At 37.9% G+C, this 19,711-nt stretch overlaps 1 protein-coding gene across 2 annotated transcripts in view; it reads left to right on the top strand.

Moving 5' to 3' along the window:
* Window positions 1-5,447: 5,447 nt before the first annotated feature.
* Window positions 5,448-19,711, top strand: part of FYTTD1 (forty-two-three domain containing 1) — a 33,550-nt gene continuing 19,286 nt past the window's right edge. The window contains exons 1-2 of one of the 2 annotated variants that reach the window (XM_077767657.1): window positions 5,448-5,695; window positions 10,678-10,806. In XM_077767657.1, the coding sequence (XP_077623783.1) occupies window positions 5,590-5,695; window positions 10,678-10,806 (235 nt within the window). In that variant the 5' untranslated portion in view covers window positions 5,448-5,589. Of the gene's footprint in view, window positions 5,696-6,008; window positions 6,718-10,677; window positions 10,807-19,711 lie in introns of those variants that run through there. The other variant, XM_077767658.1, reaches the window with a different exon arrangement.

Genomic DNA, 19,711 nt, shown 5'->3' with positions numbered 1-19,711 from the left:
CATGTGACTCTTGATCGCAGGGTCATGAGTTCAAGCTCCACACTGAGTATAGAGATTACTTTTAAAGAAAGTCTTTTGGGGGCACCTGGGTGGCTCAGTGGTTAAGTGTCCAACACTTGATTTTGGCTCAGGTCATGATCTCACAGTTGATAATGTAGAGCTCCACGTCAGGCTCTGTGCTGATAGCACAGCACCTGCTTAGGATTCTCTCTCTCTCTCTCTCTTTCTCTCTCTCTCAAAATAAATAAACTTCAAAAAATCTTTTTTAAAAAATAAAGCTTATAGTAGTTCATATCCAATGGGATTTTTAGAAGTGATCTCTACACCAAACATTGGGCCTGAACTTACAACCATGGGGTAAAGAGTCATATGTTCTACTGACTGAACGAGCCAGGCACCCCTCAAATGGGCTGATTTTTAAAACTTTTTTTTTTAATGTTTTATTTATTTCCAGGAGAGAGAGAGACAGCGTGAGCAGGGGAGGGTCAGAGAGAGAGAGGGAGTCACAGACTGAAACAGGCTCCAGGCTCTGAGCTGGCAGTCAGCACAGAGCCCGACGCGGGGCTCGAACCCACGAACCGCGAGATCATGACCTAAGCGAAAGTCGGACGCTTAACCGACTAAGCCACCCAGGCGCCCCTGATTTTTAAAACTTTTAAAAATTTTTGCCAGGTCTTAATTGAATGGTTCTATTCTGTCTTGACAGCAACATTTTCACCCACTTCAAGTATTTAGTATTGGTTCATTTATTCAGTTATATGGGAAAGCTCATTGCATACAAATTCAGAAATTGGGAAGTTACAATGAAATTTGTAAAAATCTTATTTCTGGGCTGAACCAATTCTTAATATATTAGGAGAACGTTCAATATGTCCCTGTCCCAGCTCTCTGAAACTCCAGCCGGATAAACCCGAGCCAAGAGAAGGGATCCTCTACTGAGGGAAAGAGAGAGGAGAGTCCAGCCAAGGCTCTTCATCCCGGAGCAAGGAGACCAAGGGGCAAAGGGAGAAGAAGCATGGTAAGAATAAAGAATGACTAAAGGCCCCATGACCCTGCAGAACGTTCCTAAAACACCTGTCAATCTGTCTAGAACAAATCAATATATATATATGTGTGTATATACAACTGTGTATATACACACACATATAGAGAGAGAGAGAGAGAGAGAGTGCAAGTAGGGAAGAGAGGCAGAAAGAGAGAGAATCTTAAACAGGCTCCATAATCAGCTTGGAGCCCCCATGCAGAGCTCCATCTGACAACAGTGAGATCACGACCTGAGCTGAAATCAAGAATTGGACACTTAACCAACTGAGCCACCCAGAGGCCCTGAGAATATATATTTTTTAAGGGCACAATCATGTAAATAAAGGGAAACTGTGTGACTTATGTAGGTTTGCGTAGCTTTAGAAAATTCCACAATTAGGCATTCAGTGAATTGACTACAATCCTTGGTTGATAGGATGCCTACCCTGCCCAGAGAAGACAAAGCCTAATAAGGAGTGAGCTAGAAACCGAACCCCTGAGTCCAGGAAGAATTCCCCTTCAAGTTCCCCTCTCTATCCAGAGCAAGTTGTCTAGTTAGAGAAAACTGATGGTCAGGAACTTGGAGGCCAGTAATGCCTCCAGCCACGCCTGCAAGCCTGCCTGTCATGTATCTGCTGTACTGCCCCGCTGTATCGTTGTAACGCAGCAGTGTCTTACATATAGTAGGGATTCAAACACTGTTTGAACAAATGAATGAATGAATCCTGAGATTAAAAGCCAGAAGACTAGAATAGCTAGAAAAGCTTAGAACAAAGGAAAAGGGCAACACAAAAGAGGAACAGGAAGCTATAGCAGAGTGGCAAAGAAAAAGCTACGACAGCAGATATAGTGGCAAATGGGGGAGATGGGAGGGGGATGAGAAGAAACGAGCAGAAGAGAGAAGGAAAACGGTACTGTGCTTGCAAGTAGCTTAAAGGAATTAGGTATAATGGTAATTATACCTACAGATGATACAAATTATACCCTAACTCCCTTATTAGCCCAGTGTAATATAAGTATTACAAAATTACAAAAATCTTCTGAAAAGCAAGAGTTGACACCAAATCAGACATTACAAGGAAAGGAAACTACACTCAATATGACTCATGAAAAGAAAAACAATATCCTTGACAAAACATTAGCAATACAAATCCAACAATATATTAAAAGGATAATACACCATTAGGTTTATCCTAGAAATGCAAAAGTAGTTCAACATTTGAAAAAATAATAATAAATTAAAAACCCTATGTGGTCTTCTCAAAAGATGCAGAAAAAGTATTAGATAAAATTCAACATTTGCTCACGATTAAAACTCCCCACAAACCAGGAGTAGAAGGAAACTTTTTCAACCTGATAAAGGGCATCTACAAAAAATCTAACATAATACTTTATGGTGAAAGACAATGCTTTCCCCCTGGGGTTTGTAATGAGGCAAAGATGCTCACTCCCACCACTCCTTTTAAATATAGTACTGGAGTCCCCAGCCAGTGCAATAAGACAAGGGAAAGAAGAAAAGGCATACAGATTGGAAACGATTACGCTGAGTGAAGTAATCCAGATTTTAAAAAGTATATACTGTATGATTCTACTTATGTAAAATTCTAGAAAGTGCAAATTAATCTATAGTATCAAAGGTTGCTTAAGTAATGGTTGGGGAAAGGATTATAAAGGAGCACAGGAAAATTTGTGGGGATGATAGATATATTTATTGTCCTGTTTATGGTGGTGTTTTCACAGGCCTATACACCATACATCTGTATAAAGTGCACACTTCAAATATGTGTCTTTTATTGTCTGTCAGTTATATCTCAATAAAGCTGAGAAAAGGATAAAAATTAAGAGGTGAAATATATGAATTATGATCACCTTTGAAGAGAATGTGGATCTCTATGCACATTATGAAAAGAGAGCCAAAACCTGTTGATAGAAAAGTGTGACGTTAAGGTTGCCCGATTTAGTAAATAAAAAGGTAAGACTCCCAGTTAAATTTGAATTTCAGATAAATAATGAATAATTGTTTAATATAAACACATCCTAAATGTTGCATGCAACATTATGTAGGAAAAAAAAATTGCTGTTTATTCATTGTTTATCTGAAATTCAAATTTAATTGATCTTGTATTTTTTTTGGCAATCCTAGACATGGCCTTATCTACAATGTATGAAATCAAGCCTCTAAAATGGGCGGCTGCTTGATTTCTGTGTTTATTCTGACTTAGATGAAGCCCCTGAACTGCCGTACACCAGACAATGGCTGTATGTTCAGTGTCCAGCACAGTACAGTACTTATTCACAGTTGGTGCTCAGAAAATATTTTTTGCTCTGCAAGCTGTATGAAGATAGGGACTGAATCCATCTTACTTACCATTTTACCCTGAGAGCCTATTACAATACCTAGTGCTCAATGAATATATGATTAAATGAAAAGATGCCTCTCATGCCCCAGAAAATACAGGTCAAACTTTTAACTCCAGCCCTTGTAGCTGGCTGATTGACTTCTCAAACAAGTCCCAGTTCTGATTTCTTATCTTATCACTTCACTTTTGCTGGACGTGTCTCAGGTTGCTGTGTTTTTTTTTTTTTTTATTTTGTGTGTGACTGACCTTTCCTTTTACAATGCCTCTTGTTTTTCCCTTTGGAATCTGGGTGATTGCTCTGAGATTCTGAGACCTTCAGCCTTTGGGGAAATCTCAAAGTCTGACACATAACAGGTAGGATTGCTTAAGGAAATATTGGGGCATATTAAAGTTAAGGAGATTTGGAGTAGAGCTTTAGTTTTGGGGAGATCAGGATAAAAAGGAATCTATCTATATTGGTGGTGGGTAGGATTTTATATATCTGGGATTTTTATTATCTGTCTTATTAATGCCTGAAGTACAGAATGCATCCAAACTCTAAATACCCTCATTTTCCTTCATAAAATTAAAAACCTAATGTTCTTCCCTGTAGTTTACTTTCACAAATACGCAGAGATTATAGAAGTTATTTCTAGGGAGAGAATGATAGTATGGAGAAAAATGTTTTCATGCTTAGATTTTAGAACGCTAAGAAATCCAAAAATAATTAAGTATAAAGTGTGTATTTAGTATAACTGCTTCTTGTTTTGTAGATGAGTATGAGACCCAGACAGTCCTCAAATTCACACACTGAATGAAGTGAGTGAAAAAGGTACTCAGTAAAATCTAGGTCTCCCTCATACTTTTTATCTCTACAACCCATTTTCCCTAGTTCTTTGCAGTCAGGTGAGGGGTGGTGGATGCTGGGTGCAATAGTAACAAAATTAGGCACATTGTGCTCTTAAGAGCATATATGCTACTCTCCTTGACATGCCAAATGTTGTTCTTGAGTTTTTTTAGTCCAAACCTTCCTTTACCATTAAAGCTTTTTGTGCTGCTTCATAGGTGTGTCCTGGGCTGATTCATTCTTCTTGTATGGTTATATTTTTGTCTTAGGGGGAAAAATTAATTAAGTGCAGGTTACTGTGGTTTTGAGATACTTTAGGTCACTGGTCCATTTCTTTGCAAAAAGAAATTTTAGGAAGTGGACAGGAGGAAGGTGGCAGAGATTCCTAAATGGAGGAATACCTGTCCTTGTTTTTTTCCTAAGATGCAAATGTCTTAAATAGTTTTAAGCTTTAATGCTTCCATACAAGCACAGTTGCTTTGGAGGAGGAGAAAGAGGTAAGAGGAGAGAAAATATCATGTTTTGTAAATAGGTAAAAAAAAATATGCAGAAATTCATAAAATATTAGGAAGTTTTCCTTACAAGGATGATTAGAAAGAAAAACGAATCCTATCAATTCCCAACGCAAATGAATTAGAGACAAATGCAGCCAAACAAGCAGAGGTACTTACCCCTCTCCCAAGGGAAGATGAAGTGTTATTAAGGTAGCTAGTACCGTGCAAAATGTTTTAAGAGTGCCGGTTGAGAAGTGGTACAGATACGGGAAACGTTAGCATTTGCTTTTATTGGTAAGGTGACGCAAGTATTGTCACTGCATCTTTTCCTCTGCCTCCAGACGTGGCGACTTCGCATGTTGCCGGTGGAGGAGCTGGTCTGGGAGAGGGGAGCTGGGACGCAGTTCTGCAATCTAAGCTGGATGGGGTCTACCCTGCCCGAGGCTGCATTGCATTGAGGCGTGAAAGGTTCGTGTGCACCAAAGTTTAGGGGACCTTTCTGTAGCCGGAAGCAGCGCAAGAAACGGAGGAACGTAATCTCATTTAAGGCATGAGATTCTGACGCGCTCAGGCTCCAGTATTCCCCAATTTGGGCGGAAGGCAAATAGCGCAGAGCAGGGGGCGGCGGTGCAATGTTTCCTCCGGTCCGTCAAGGGCCGCTAGGATCAAGTCCCCGCGTGTAGCCGCTCTCGCCCGCCTCCCGTCTCTGTAGCCTCTCACCCCCCGCAACCCGCCCCCCTCCCGCAGCCGCCGGTGGGAGAGCGAAGGCGCGGCCAGCACGCGTGCGCGCTCCCTCGGTGCAGCTAGTCTGCGTGCGTGAGTGGGAGGTGGCAGGCCTCAGTCTCTGGCCTTCTCCGCTGACTGTTCCAGCGCGACGTCCCCAGCCATGAACCGGTTTGGTACCCGGTTAGTGGGAGCCACGGCTACCCCGCCGCCGGTGGCGGCGAAAGCCCGCAGCAATGAAAACCTTGACAAAATTGATATGTCTTTGGGTAAGGAGCGAGTTGGACCGAGTTGGAGTGGGGGGAGGGAGTGGGTGGAACCAAGTAGCGCGGTTTGTGGGGGAAGGGGCGGTTGGCCGCAGTTGTCGGTCGAGTTTTTTTGCGGGTGGGCGGAACCCGGTGAGGGCCGGTGGGGACGAGGGGAGCGCGAGCCGGTGCCGCGGTTGGGCCGGAGGGACCCGGGCGTCCCCTCGGCGCGGCTGTGTCTGAGGAGAGGCAGTGGGGGCGGGGGGCGCTGCGGACCGGGAGGTTGGAGGGGCGAGGGGCGCTACCACTCTTGGGCGACCCCGGCTCTTTGTGAGGAAAACTCCGCGGGTTTCCCCTCGAGCGTGTTCGCTGGGGGCGTTATCGGGCGAGCGAGGGGGAAAGGTCCGACCAAGCCATCCTTTCTGAAGAAAGCCCTTGGAGAGCACGGCTGGGTCTGCGTTCGGTTGGAGTCGCTGGTTCCGGAGGAGGGCTTGTTGGGCATTTTATGTGGCCGGGCCTACGCCTGGCGCGGCGCGAGAAGCGCAGAGACGCCCCCGGGAGTTGGCCATTCCTGACGGGCGCCAGACCGCGGGGCTCCGACCCGGGAGCGCTTTTCAGAAAATATCGTCGGACAGGGGGGTCATCAGATAGTGTTTCATTAGGAGGTGCCTAGAAAGGCACACTCCTTATTCAGGCCTCAAAGTTCGCTAAGGAGGAAAAAAGCAGAAACTGACAGAGACACTGACATGGATTAGTGGGAAGTCGGGAGAAGCAGTGGGGTCCAGCCTATGAGTGGGGTAGTTCGGTGAGGATTATGTAAAAAAGTAGGAGGATTGGGGATTCAGTTGAAAATTCAGACCTAACGCAGGTGAGGCGTTAGTCTCTGGATTAGCTGGTCTGAAGTTAACTCTCTTTGTGTCAAAATTCAAGTTCCGGTTATTAGATGGGGTTAGTTCTGCCTGCTCTTTCGGTGGCTTACAGGTTTTCGGAAAAGTGTTTGAAAATACGTGACAGGCGGATACAGAGGTGGAACTATTCCAAGGAAGGTATTTTTCTTTTGCTGTGGTTCATCTGCACAGTTTTTTTTTTTTTGTCAAAAATCAAGAACTCTTGGATTTCTGTGATTAGTGTACATCAGAATCCAATATGTGAATTAAGTAAATCATCAGAAATAATAGGTTTGGCCTCAAGACTTGTTGATAGTGAACTCTAAAGAAATGAGAAAACTTTTCAGCTAAGGACGAGAAGAATAGAATAACGAGTATTTATTGAGTGCTTACTACCTTGCAGGCACTGAACTAAACATTTTATGTGTGTTAACTCAGTTTTAGCCTCCTAGTAACTCTATGAGGTGTGTGCTCCTAATAGTAAAGAGCATTGAATCCGTTCAGAACCACACTGTCTCAATTCAGATCCTGTGCCACTTATTAGCCCATGTGGTCACAGGGACATTATTTCTCAGTGCTTCATCTGTAAAAAGATGATAAGAACAGTGCTTATTTCCCTCAGAGGGTTACTATATTAAATGATTTAAACTGCTTAGAGCAGCATGTAAACACTATATAAACCATTGTTTGTATTCCCATTTTTACAAAACCTGAGCCATAGGGAAATAACTTGTTCCAGATCATGCAAGTAAAAAACAAAACAAAACAAAACTGTAGGTGTTGCAGGAAATGTTAAACATGTATTTTCATAACCAATGTATTTCTCAGGTTTCTAGTGTTTTTTTTTTAAATGTTATTTTGATGGTTAGGATGTTCAAGTGAAGAAAACAGATAATTACCTTTGAGGTAGAAATGTGCTGTGGATAGCTAAACTAGACCTTGGTTTCTTTTCTCTCCAAGAATATATAGCATTTTTTTCAGATTACTTTTTTTTTTCAGTTGAGAATTTTACAGAAATGGGATAAAGAGATGATATCTATTTTTCTTTTTTTTTTTAAGAGTATTTTTTTAGTTGCTTCTATACCTCCGAGGGGCTTGAACTTATGACCCCGAAATACCGCATGCTCTTCTAACTGAGCCAGCCAGGCGGCTGGAGAAATTGAGAGAAATAAAATACCTATTTTAGACAATCATGCTTTGTGAATATTCCATTTTATCAGGTCTGCAGAGGTTTAGAATCCGATTTTTGTTTAAATGGTGGCTGTATGAATTATGTGAGTATTCATAGAGAATATCTACCAAGGTTGTCTACGGCCATACCACCCTGAACGCGCCCGATCTCGTCTGATCTCGGAAGCTAAGCAGGGTCGGGCCTGGTTAGTACTTGGATGGGAGAATATCTCCCAAGGTTACCAATAGGTGACCTCATTGTGATTCAGTTTTTTAATCTTAAAATGAGTATTATAATACTTATTTCATAGAATTCTTGTGAGAATTAAATACTTGTGCAATGTTAGTTACTACTATTATTACCACCGCATGTATACTCTCATTACATGTATATACACTATTATTAGTGTGTATGGTCCATGTATCTGCTCCTATTATTACATATATATATATACCATATATATGTAGATGCATATACACGCTTATATATACTCATGGAAGAAACTTTTTCGTAAAAGTAGCTCATTGTAATGAATTTTTGTTTTGTTACATACTCTTATCTACCTGAGTAGGAAAAAGCCATTTTCTTCTTTTAGATTGTAAGAATCCATAATAGATCATTTAACTTGAGGATTTAGATCATAAAACATTTAAATATAAAACTATTTTATATTTTATATGCTTTGCTACTTTAATTTTTTTTTTCTTTAAAGTAGGCTCCATGCTGAATTTGGGGCTTGAACTCATGATCATGAGATCAAGAGTTGCATCCTCTACTGACTAAGCCAGTCAGGCACCGTTGCTACTTTTAATTTTTCATTATGTTTATGCTCTAAAATGCCATATTTTAAAAATAACCTTGTGAGTCAATTATTTTCTGCCTCTTTTTTTAATGGTTCTTAGCAAATTCATTTTTTTGATGTACCTTCATGGCTCTGAGATTTCAGACATCTGCCGAAGAATAAGTAGCACTTGTTAAAGGAAAGTAGTGTTTTGAAAGTATTAAAACATAGTCCCTTTCTGTCTCTTGAGAATTTAATATGTTCATCCAATATCATAAAGTTTTTTTATTTTAAAACAAATGTTTTTGAGTGTCTTTAACTTGGATGAATTTATGTACATTGAAGGACTGATCTCAAAGATAACAAAATACTTTGGGGAGATTCGAATTCTTTGAATGAATATTTGTGATTAAAAGTTTTAAAGATTACTGATGGGTTAGGTAGTGTAGTAATGTATAAGAAAGGCTCACTATAATATATAATTGCTTCTTTTACTTTAGAAAAGACTGATTATATTGACATAGCTGTTAGATTTGTGTTTTAGAGCAGCGTGGAAAAAATAATAGAGGTTTTTTTGTGAAATTTTATTAAGTTGTTGATTAGGTCTATTTGCTTTATCAATCAAAATTAATATTGGAGTTGGGACTATGGAGAAAGATTTTGGATATTTTTTAAATGAGTATTTTTGGCTTCTAGTAACTTTCTTTTAACATTTATAAATAGAAATTTGAAGTATAGTTTCTTGACCTTCACATTGATGTGCTGTACTTTTAGAGCAATGTTATGTTTGTGATTAGTTTGGTAGGAGAGTTTGAAAGTGAGGCTTTGAAGGATCAGGTAGAAAGAAAAACAAGGTAACCCTGAATTATTTTGCTAGATGAGTGGAGAACCCATAGTACTTTCTTTTTGTACTATACCTTTACCCTGTAGTTGTTTGATTTCATATTTGCTATTTGTTTCCATCAATTTTAAAATTTTGTTTTAATGCTTATTGATTTTTGAGACGAATGCGGTGGGGCGGGCAGAGAGAGAAGGAGGGGGACAGCAGAATCCGAAACAGGCCCCAAGCTCGCTCTGAACTGTCCGCATAGAGCCTAATGCGGGGCTCGAACTCAAGAACAGTGAGATCATGACCTGAGTCGAAGTCACTTAACCAACTGAGCCATCTAGGCTCTCGTTTCCATCAATTTTAAACTTAACTAAGAACAGGGACCACATTTTATTTTTGTTTGTTTTCATTACAGCACATTCATTGCACATAGTATATGCTCAATAAATATTTGCTGAATTGAGATAAACTTAGAAATTTTTTCTTTTAATTGAATGATTTATTTTTTTTGACTGCCTCTGGTTTTATTATAAAATGGTCATCTTTTTTTTTTTTTTTAATGTTTATTTTTGAGAGAATGCAAGCAAGCGCGTGGGGGGGGGAACAAAGAGAGACTGAGACTCAGAAGCCGAAGCGGGCTCCAGGCTCTGAGCTGTCAGCACAGAGCCCAAGGCAGGACTTGGACCACAACCCATGAGATCATGACCTGAGCTGAAGTCGGATGCTTAACTGAGTGAGCCACCAGGCATCCCAAGATGGTCATCTTTAAAAACCCGGAGACTTCAGGGAACCTGGGTGGGTCAGTTGGTTAAGTGTCCGACTCTTGCTTTTGGCTTGAATCAGAATCTCATGGTTGGTGGGTTCGAGCCCCATGTTGGGCTCTGTGCAGACAGCATGGACCCTGCTTGGGATTCTCTCTCTACCTCCCTCTCTGCCCCTCCTCTGTTTATGCTATCTTTCTCAAAATAAATAAACATTAAAAAACAAAAGCTTAAAAACTGGAGATTTCTGTGATTATGGAAAGTAAATATGAATAATTTTTCTAAACAGGCTTTTGCTTATTTTTATGTGTCAGATAAAGAAATACAGTGGATAACGGACATCTTCATTAATTGGTACCTCTGCATTGTGCAATTGATTTGAACTTTTCCTACAAAACCTTTCTTTAGTGTTCCAAGTGTATTGGCTGATTTGAGTTTTTATCTTATTATCCTCTTATGAAAGTGCTTTCAACGTAGCAAAGAAGTTAGGAATATAAGAAATCTATCGACTAGAAATAAGACTGAGTGATTGAGTCATTAAGTTAAAATGAAAATAATCACATTTCCTGTATCACAGATGATATCATCAAATTGAATCGAAAGGAAGGAAAAAAGCAGAATTTTCCAAGACTAAATAGAAGACTCCAGCAAAGTAGTGCCCGACAATTCAGGATGAGAGTACGATGGGGAATCCAACAGAATTCTGGTAAGTTTTACAAGTAAGCTTTAACAAAGAGCTGTTATTTGTGTGTTCATAGTATATTATTTTTAGTACATACTTAAAACATAGAGGAAATATATTAGTACCCTTTGTGAGTACTTTCAGATTTTTGTTTAATATTGAAATCTGATAAACATTTTAAGTTGCTTTAAGTAGGTGATAACCCTGTTTCTTAACAATATTAAGTCATTTTTAAAGTATTCCCAGTATATAAGTAGCATAAATTATATTTAGGGCTACAGTGTTGTAAAGGATCTTACATATCATGAGGTTTTATCTCCTGCTCATGTGTTTCTTCAACAGTTTATCTGGTGAATAATTATCTAACTCCAGCATACATATATCTTCAGTGAAAGAGCATACCACCTCGAAAGACCTCTCCATTATTGGAAACAGCTCTGTTTATTAGAAAGTTCTCTGAATTGAATCATGCCTATCTGTTAACTCTATGGAGTTACAGGAAGCAAACTCCCTTTTCTATATGAGAACTTTTTAAATATGTGGAGACTACTATTTTACATGGACAGTACTTCCAGAGTGTTTGTATTATCATCTAGGACTTTTAGGATTTGTTAAATCCTCCAAAGGTAACACTCTGAGTACCTATTTATTTATAACCATCTTGCTCCAAAATGACTTTAAGGCAATAACTGAACCCTACCAATTGTATATGACTAATTAATTCTTTAGCAGTTATGTCAGTGTTTTAGAATAAACTTTTGTTCAAATTAAAAAAAAAAAACCTCTAGACCTTTTTTTACACATGTAAAAAATGTTTGATAAACTAGCTCCTAAGTTGACTTTTATCCTGTATGTTAAAAAAACATAAAAAATCATTGTCAGTGGGTTGAACATGATTGTAATTAGCTCTATATCTAACCGTTAATGTGCCATCATACCCTTAAAATATGTTTGTAACAGAGGTTAGGCCCTACAAAAAATTTTATTCTTCTCTAATAATTTTTAAAGACAAGTAAATTTTGTGACAGGTATCTAGTTGTAGCATATGAATGTTTAATTCCAGTGATTCATATTTTAAGATTTATGTTATTCAGCATGCCATTCTATATATGATTTGCTTTAAAATAACTTCAGAGTTCATAGAGGCCAGAAATCTATTGTTTTACTAGCCATATGTTAAATATGTAATAAATGCTTTGAACTGACTAGGTTCTCAGGGTATTTAAAGATGTGATCTTTTACTTCAAGGAATTTCTAGTAACAGAGATAAGACAGGAAACATGGAGTTTAGAAATGTCATAAGAGAAATTCCAACAGTACTATAGGACTTTAGATTTTGTGCTAAGAAAATCAGTGGTGATTTAATGGATAAGGTGAAATAGGATCTAGTCCATGAAGTATCAGAAAATCTTTCCTTTTATGGGGGTTATGATCTAAGCCTTAAGATAAATGATATCTAGGGGCAGCTTATGATCTTATAAGATTGAACTTGTGCTTGTTTGTTCTCCAGTTACATGTAACAGAGCCTAAAATAGAACAGCTGCTGCTGTCAGTGAATGTGCAGAGAGATAGGAGATTGTCTCAAATTCTGATTGGTTAGAAGTTCAGATTTCCACATTGTATGTCAGTAAGGATGTTGGCTTGAGGTAAGAGAACACATAAGAGCCCTTGGCAGTCTCTCAAATTACTTTTATTTTTTAAAATACCAGATAACTTTTTATTAAAAATTTTTTTTGATGCTTTATTTTTGAGAGAGAGAGACAGAATGTGAGTGGGGGAGAGGAATAGAGAGAGAGAGAGGGAGACATAGAAACTGAAGCAGGCTCCAAGCTCTGAAGTGCTAGCACAGAGCCCGATGTGGGGCTCGAACCCACGAACCACGAGATCATGACCGGAGTTGAAGTTGGACGCTTAACCGACTGAGCCATTCAGGTACGCCTCAGATAATTTTTATTTTTTATTATTTTTTTAAGTAATCTCGACAGCCATCAGTGTGGCTCAAACTTAGGACCCTAGATCAGAAGTCACATGCTATACCACTGAGCCAGTGAGGCGCCCCTCTTAATGAATCATTTTTGATGGTTGAACAAACAACTGAATAAAATCTTCCTAATTCTTTGCCCAGAATATAGTCATTCATTAAATATTTGTATAAACAACGTGAATATTCTTCACTGGGGCAATACTGTGTAGTACCAACAGCTCTCAAAGTGTTGTCCAGGGATCTTGGGAAATCCCCAAGACTCAGGGTGTCTATAAGGTCAAAGCTATTTTTATAATGATACTAAGACAGTAACTGTATTTTCTGTACATTCTCATGAATGTACCATGGAGTCTTCCAGAGTCTACATGATGTGTGATAATTAAATTGAATGTGGTAGCAGATAAGAGAATCTAGCTATCTTCTATTAAGACAGATACTAAAGAGATTTGCAAGAATATAAAAACATTGCTACCCTTCCTTTTAAATATTTTTAGATTTTTTGGAAAATAATTGTTATTTTTCATTAAAAATATGTTATTTGCCCTGTTATTGGGTTCATTATTGCTGCTTTAATGAAATAGTTTTTAAATGTCTTAGTTCTTATTTCTAGTGTGATAATATCCATAAACATAAGCCCACAGAAACAAAAATTCTGGAGTTGTCAATAATTAAGTGTATAAAGAGGTCCTGATACCAAAAAGTTTGAGAATGTGGTTTCTTTTGGAGGTAGAAGACATAGGAAAATATTTGTATACTGCTTTGAAAAGGAGCCAGTAATGCATTCACTCTGATTTGACATTTCCCAAAAAACCCCTCAAATCTTTGTGGAAGATTTTTGTAACCTCTCAAATCAGACTCCAGAAATTACTGAGATAAGTCAGTAAGTGTGTGAAAGAAATTCATGAAGAGATTGAGCAAAGGATTCAAAGATGAAAATTCCTCCCTCTAGTTTTAATTGTTTTCAACCTTGGTCACACCTGTGGAGCTTTATAAACTAGATCAATGTACTCTATTTGTACTGAAGCAGAATCTGCAGAAGTAGGGCCTAGGATTTTTTTTTAAAGCTCCGTATGTTCTGATACATGACTAGGATTAAACGACTGCTCTAGAACAGCCGAAAATGTGAAAAGATCTTCATAGAGATAGTAGTTGCAATACTGAGAATGAAGGTACTCTGGAAAGACAGAAGAGAACTTTCTAGAGTAGCTGGAATGCATGAGAACTAAGAAAAAATGGGGTACCTGGCTGGCTCCATTTGTAGAGCATGCAACTCTTGATCTTGGGGTCATGAATTCAAGCCCTGTGTTGGGTGTAGAGCTTGTTTACAAAAAGAAAAAAAAAACTAAGAAAAGACTTACTGCAGTAAATTATGTCTTTAGTACCTCTTTATAGTGCATTTTAGAATATAAGTCACAGAAGGTAAGAAGAGAGTGAATTGGGGCAGTATGCATAGGTCTTTCTTTATGAAACACGACAATGAAAAGGTCAAAAATAGAACCATTGCTAAAGTTGAGATATAGCTGGTGAAGTTTGTTCAAAGGTGTTAAGGAAGAGGTTAATAAATGATAAAGTTTGCTAGATGGTAGAGGAGAAGCCACTCATAGAAATAAAAGTGGAAAGGATAGTGAGTATGGGAACAATGACTATAGTACTCAAATAGAAAACACCCAGGAATAGAATTCTTTTCTCATTTTAATCAATTTTATTCTTGTTAATGAAACTTTTCTTGTGCATCTTTCTCATGTAAGCTTAAAACTTTGGTTTAGTAATGGAGTCCTTCTCTTTCTCTTTCCTCTGCTAATTCATTCGTTCTTTTGGAATACGTCAAATTTCTTTGTTCCACTATCAGTCCTTCATCATGTCTTGTTTGAGTACTACAGTAGCATCTGAATGGTCAGATGGAATGGTCTCACTGCCTTCCTTCTTCCCTCTTCCATTTAGTTTAAAATATTGTTGGGGTGCCTGGATGGTTCAGTCGATTAAGCATCTGACTTTGGCTCAGGTCATTATCTTGAGGTTTGTGAGTTTGAGCTCTACATCGAGCTCTGCTGACAGCTCAGAGCCTGGAGCCTGCTTCAAATTCTTTGTCTCCCTCTCTCTGTCCTTCCCCTGCTCATGCTCTCTCTCTCTCAAAAACAAATAAACATAAAAAAAATAAAAAAGAGGTTGTGGGAGGGGGGATGGACTAAATGGGTAAGGGGCATCAAGGAATCTACTGAAATCATTGTTGCACTCTATGCTAACTTGGATGTAAGTTAAAAAAAAAAAAAGAACATATGGTTTAAAAAAAAGTTACTACTTCTAGACTGATGTAACCTGGTAATGAATCCTGTGGCCCCCTCATTCCTTGTCAAGTGTATTCTTTATCTCCACGTAAAGATTCTGATCTGAGTCTATCACATCCATTTACTTCTTATTCTAAAATTTTTTTAGGGTTTATTTATTTATTTAGAGAGAGTGGGGCTCAAGCCCACGAACCATGAGATCATGACCTGAGCTGAAATCAAGAGTCAGATGCTTAGCTAACTGAGCTACCCAAGCGCCTCTCTTATTTTCATTCTAGACTGTATCTCAGTATGCTGTGGTTATCCATGTCTTTGTACTTTTAGGTTTCTGTCTATCTCCCTATTCAAATTTTGTCTATTCTATAATGCTGAGCTGAGAGCCCACTGTTTTGGTAATAGTTGTTTTTCTTCTCTTTGGAAATGTGTCACAGATTATATTTTGCTTTTTATTCTTTATTTTTTATATTACAGTTTGGAAAAAGTTCAGTTTTGGAGTCACACAAACTTGCACTTAGAGCAGTGACTGTGCCATTTTCTAACTGTGACATCTGGGTAGTCACTTTTCTTTACCTCACTTCACTTACCTGCAAAATTAAGATGTTAGCATCAATCTTATCAAGTTCTCGTTTAAAGTACTTGGCCCAATGTGTTAGCAGAGTTGATGGTATCTGTTTCTTTAATACAAATAAAAATAGTAAGTAGTTGTAGATTTAATTAGACAAGTTTTGTCAATATGCTTAATCTTTATTTGGTTGCAATTCTAGAAGGAAAAAATATAGCAACAATAATTTGATTTTCAGGAGGTGTCTGGCTGGCACAGTCAGAAGACTGTGCAACTCCTGGTCTCGGGGTTGTGAATTCAAGCCCCACATTGGGTGTAATTACTTAAATAAAACTAAAAAAACCCACATAATTTTATTTCAAAAATTTAAAAGTTGTGTTTTGCTTTTTTCCTGATTATAAAAGTAATAGCATCTGCACTTTGGGATTATGGCAGAGCACCCAAGAAAGGAACAAATCTGGAAAAACTCCCTGTCACACTGAGTTGCCATCCTGTGGAACTCACTAGGAAGCCATCTGTGAGCATGATGGAACTTAAATTCAGTGGAGGAGGAGTTGGGCTTAGGAGTAGATCTAGATAGATGCCTAAGACCCAAAATTCAAGGCATTGCTCACACTCAGTTTGTGCCTTTGGTTCTTCTCTTGCCTCACTGTAGTCTCAGCTTACAGGGGAAGGATAATGAACACCACTGGATGTTTTTTGCCACAGATGAATCTTGAGGTATACCCTGGAATCTGGAAGTAAAAATAAAAATGCTTTCTTTACAGACCGTCCAGTGCCCTCTACTTACAAAGCTTAACATTGTGCCAGCTGGTAAGAGAAATGCTCCTGTAACAGAAGCAGGGTAGTAAAGAGTGATTTGGGAACAATTAGTAAATGGTTCAACCATTATAACAAGTTTTCCCAACTGTCTTATTAAACTCTGTTCTCAAAATAGGTACATCACACAAAAGTATTCTGGAATTAGATATGTTTGGGAATACATATACTGTTATACCCAAGTTAGAAATTCATCACACATGTTAGCCTAAGAAATCCTTTAGTAAAGAAAACTATTTTAAATTTTTTAAGTTTGGACATGAAACTTTTCTGCTGGAAGACCTGTTAATATATTTCAGGGGTGTAGTATTATACAGGATACAATTCTGAAGACACTTCCCCCAAAATTAGAGTTAAAATAAAAATGCCCAATATCACAGTTGTTACTTAGCATAGTTCTCTGAAATTACTGGCCATTGCATTAAGAAATAGAATTTGAGGTATAATTTTTGTAAAAAAAGAAGACAGTATCATTTCTAGCTAGTAATGGTGGTCACTTATTAATCCCCAGAAATAATTTGAAAGACTATAGAACTAAAAAGTTCAGTGGGATGACTGATTAAAAGTTATTAATTAATATCTCAGTAGCATTCTGTAATCCCAAGAATGACAGTATGAAAATTATTATTAGAAAAGGGATCTTTTTATGATTGTAATGTAAAATGTAAAAATACCTAGAAATAAGCTTAAAATATACAAGACTTATGTGAGGGAAAGTTTAAAGCTTTCCTGAACCAGTTTAGTTGCAAAAGAAGTCTTGAATAAGTGGAAAGACCTACTACGTTCATGAATATTATAAACATGTTAATTCTTGAAAAATTAATTCTAAATTTAACATAATTCTTCTTGCAAAGCATCAAAGGATATTAGAACTTGACCCCAGAAAACTGACTTAGGAACAGGACAGTTCTTGAATAGTGATAGCCAAAAATACATGGGGAACATGTCCATTCTCACTAGTAAACTACCAAATAAGACGAGATTTTTTTTTTCCAAATACTAAGTGATAAAGACTAAAAAGAATATTCAATGTTGTCAATAATAGGGGGAAAGTGTACTCTTATGTTCCTGAGAATATGAAAAAACAGTCATTCTAGAGGGGGTTTTTAAAAATATGAATAAAAATCCTTAACTTGTTTTACTATTTGATATAGCATATCAGGGATGCCTGGGTGACTCAGTCAGTTAAACATCTGACTCTTGATCTCAGCTTAGGTATTGATCTCAGGCTCATTAGTTTAAGCCCTGTATTGGGCTTCACACGAGGTGTGGAGCCTACTTAAAAAATTTAAAAATTTAGAGTGCCTGAGTGGCTCTTAATTTTGGCTCAGGTCATGATCTTGTGGTTTGTGAGTTTGAGTGCTGTATCAGGTTCTGTGCTGATGGCACGGAGCCTGTTTGGGGTTCTCTTTTCTCTCTGTGTCCCTCCCCTGCTGTCACACATGTGCACATGCTCTCTCTCAAAATAAACATTAAATAAATGGAAAAATTAACATATGTTCTTATATTATTCTTAGTTCATATTATTGATACTTGACAGCTCTGTAAAATTAAAGGTAAATTTATATGTAACTGATTAAAGTACAGGGTTTTTTTTTAAAAAGTTTGTTGCATCTTTATCCCCCCCAGAAAATATTATCTATAATGTTACTGTAACATTATATATAGTAGTATAACATTAGAAATAAGTGAAGTGAGGGGCACCTGGTTGGCTTAGTTGATTAAGCATCTGACTTTGGCTCAGGTCATGATCTCCAGGTTTGTGAGTTTGAGCTCCACATCGGGCTCTGTGGTGACAGCTGAGAACCTGGAGCCTGCTTCAGATTCTGTGTCTCCCTCTGCCCCTCCCTCCCTCTCTCTCACTCTCTCTCTTGCTCTTGCTCTCTCAAAAATAAGCATTTAAAAAAATTTTTAACGAAGTAAGTGATCATTGTGAGGTTGGTTGGATCAAATATGGCACATTAAAAAATGATACAGTGAGGGACATCTGGCTGGCTCATTGTGTAGGACATGTGACTTTTCATGAGTTCAAGCCCCACGTTGGGCATGGAGCCTTCTTTAAATAAAAAAACAGTAATAATACAATGGAAGAATATCAAAGACATGGGATAATATTCGCAATACAGTGTTAATACAGCCTATAAGATAGTACATAGACTATGAAGTGTGGTTGCCAGGAAGATTGACTCAGTGCACCTTCTAGGCACTTGGTACTACACAATTGTGAATTACCTCTGTGATAGTCTTTTGAATTGTTTAAAAATGGTTGAAACTAAAAATGTTAACTTTTTAAATGTGTAGGAGTAAAAGACTAGAAAGACATATAATGTTAGTGGTTTTCCCAGGATGATGAGATAATGGGTAACTTATTTTCATTTGTATTTTATGTTTCTAAGATTTCTGCAGTGAGCATGTTTGTTCATAATTAGAAAATATTTAAATAGATAAGATACACAATAGAAAGGCAAAGGCAAGTTGTGTCACATGCCACAGAGATTAAAATGTTTATTGGAGCTCAACTGGGATTTTAGCAAAAGCAATTTAAATACAGTAGGAATGAAAATAAGCCAAATTGCAACATAGTAAATTGGATATGAGATAGTGATCCCCTCAAGATCAGTGTCCTTCAGTAGAAATAAACTGTGAGCTACATCTGAATAATATGTTTTAACCTAATATATCCAAAATACTATTGCGGTATATAATTAATACAAGGTTGGGTCGCCTGGGTGGCTCAGTCGGTTGGGCATCCGGCTTCGGCTCAAGTCATGATCTCCTGGTTCGTGGGGTTCGAGCCCCACATCAGGCTTTGTGCTGACAGCTAGCTCAGAGCCTGGAGCCTGTTTTGGATTCTGTGTCTCCCTTTCTCTCTGACCCTCCCCTGCTCATGCTGTCTCTCTCGCTCTCTCTCTCTCCCCCCTCTCTCACAGAAATAAATTTTAAAAAAACATTAAAAAAATGAATACAAGGTTATTAATGAAGTATTGTACTTTTTGTTATATCTTAATTTAGACTAGTCATATCTTAGGCACTCAGTAGTTACATGTTGTTAGTGAACACATTGCACAGGGAAAGTTGTTCATTGAGAAACTAATGCAAGAGAGAGGTTAGTTACAGGGAAAACATGAGAATCCTGTAGTCCTTTGTAGTCCATTACAGCAATAAAATCCTTTGTGGTGCAGTTTATTGCCTTTTAAAAATGAACTATTTTATGTAACACGTGTAAATACATGAAAATAACAGTATTATATAATATTAATATAAGAAATATTATATGAG

This window comes from Crocuta crocuta, unplaced genomic scaffold (assembly GCF_008692635.1).
Source record: "Crocuta crocuta isolate KB4526 unplaced genomic scaffold, BGI_CrCroc_1.0 scaffold45, whole genome shotgun sequence".
NCBI classification, from domain to species: Eukaryota; Metazoa; Chordata; class Mammalia; order Carnivora; family Hyaenidae; genus Crocuta; species Crocuta crocuta.
Note: the sequence above shows the minus strand (reverse complement) of the source record. Positions and strands in the feature narration are given on the sequence as shown.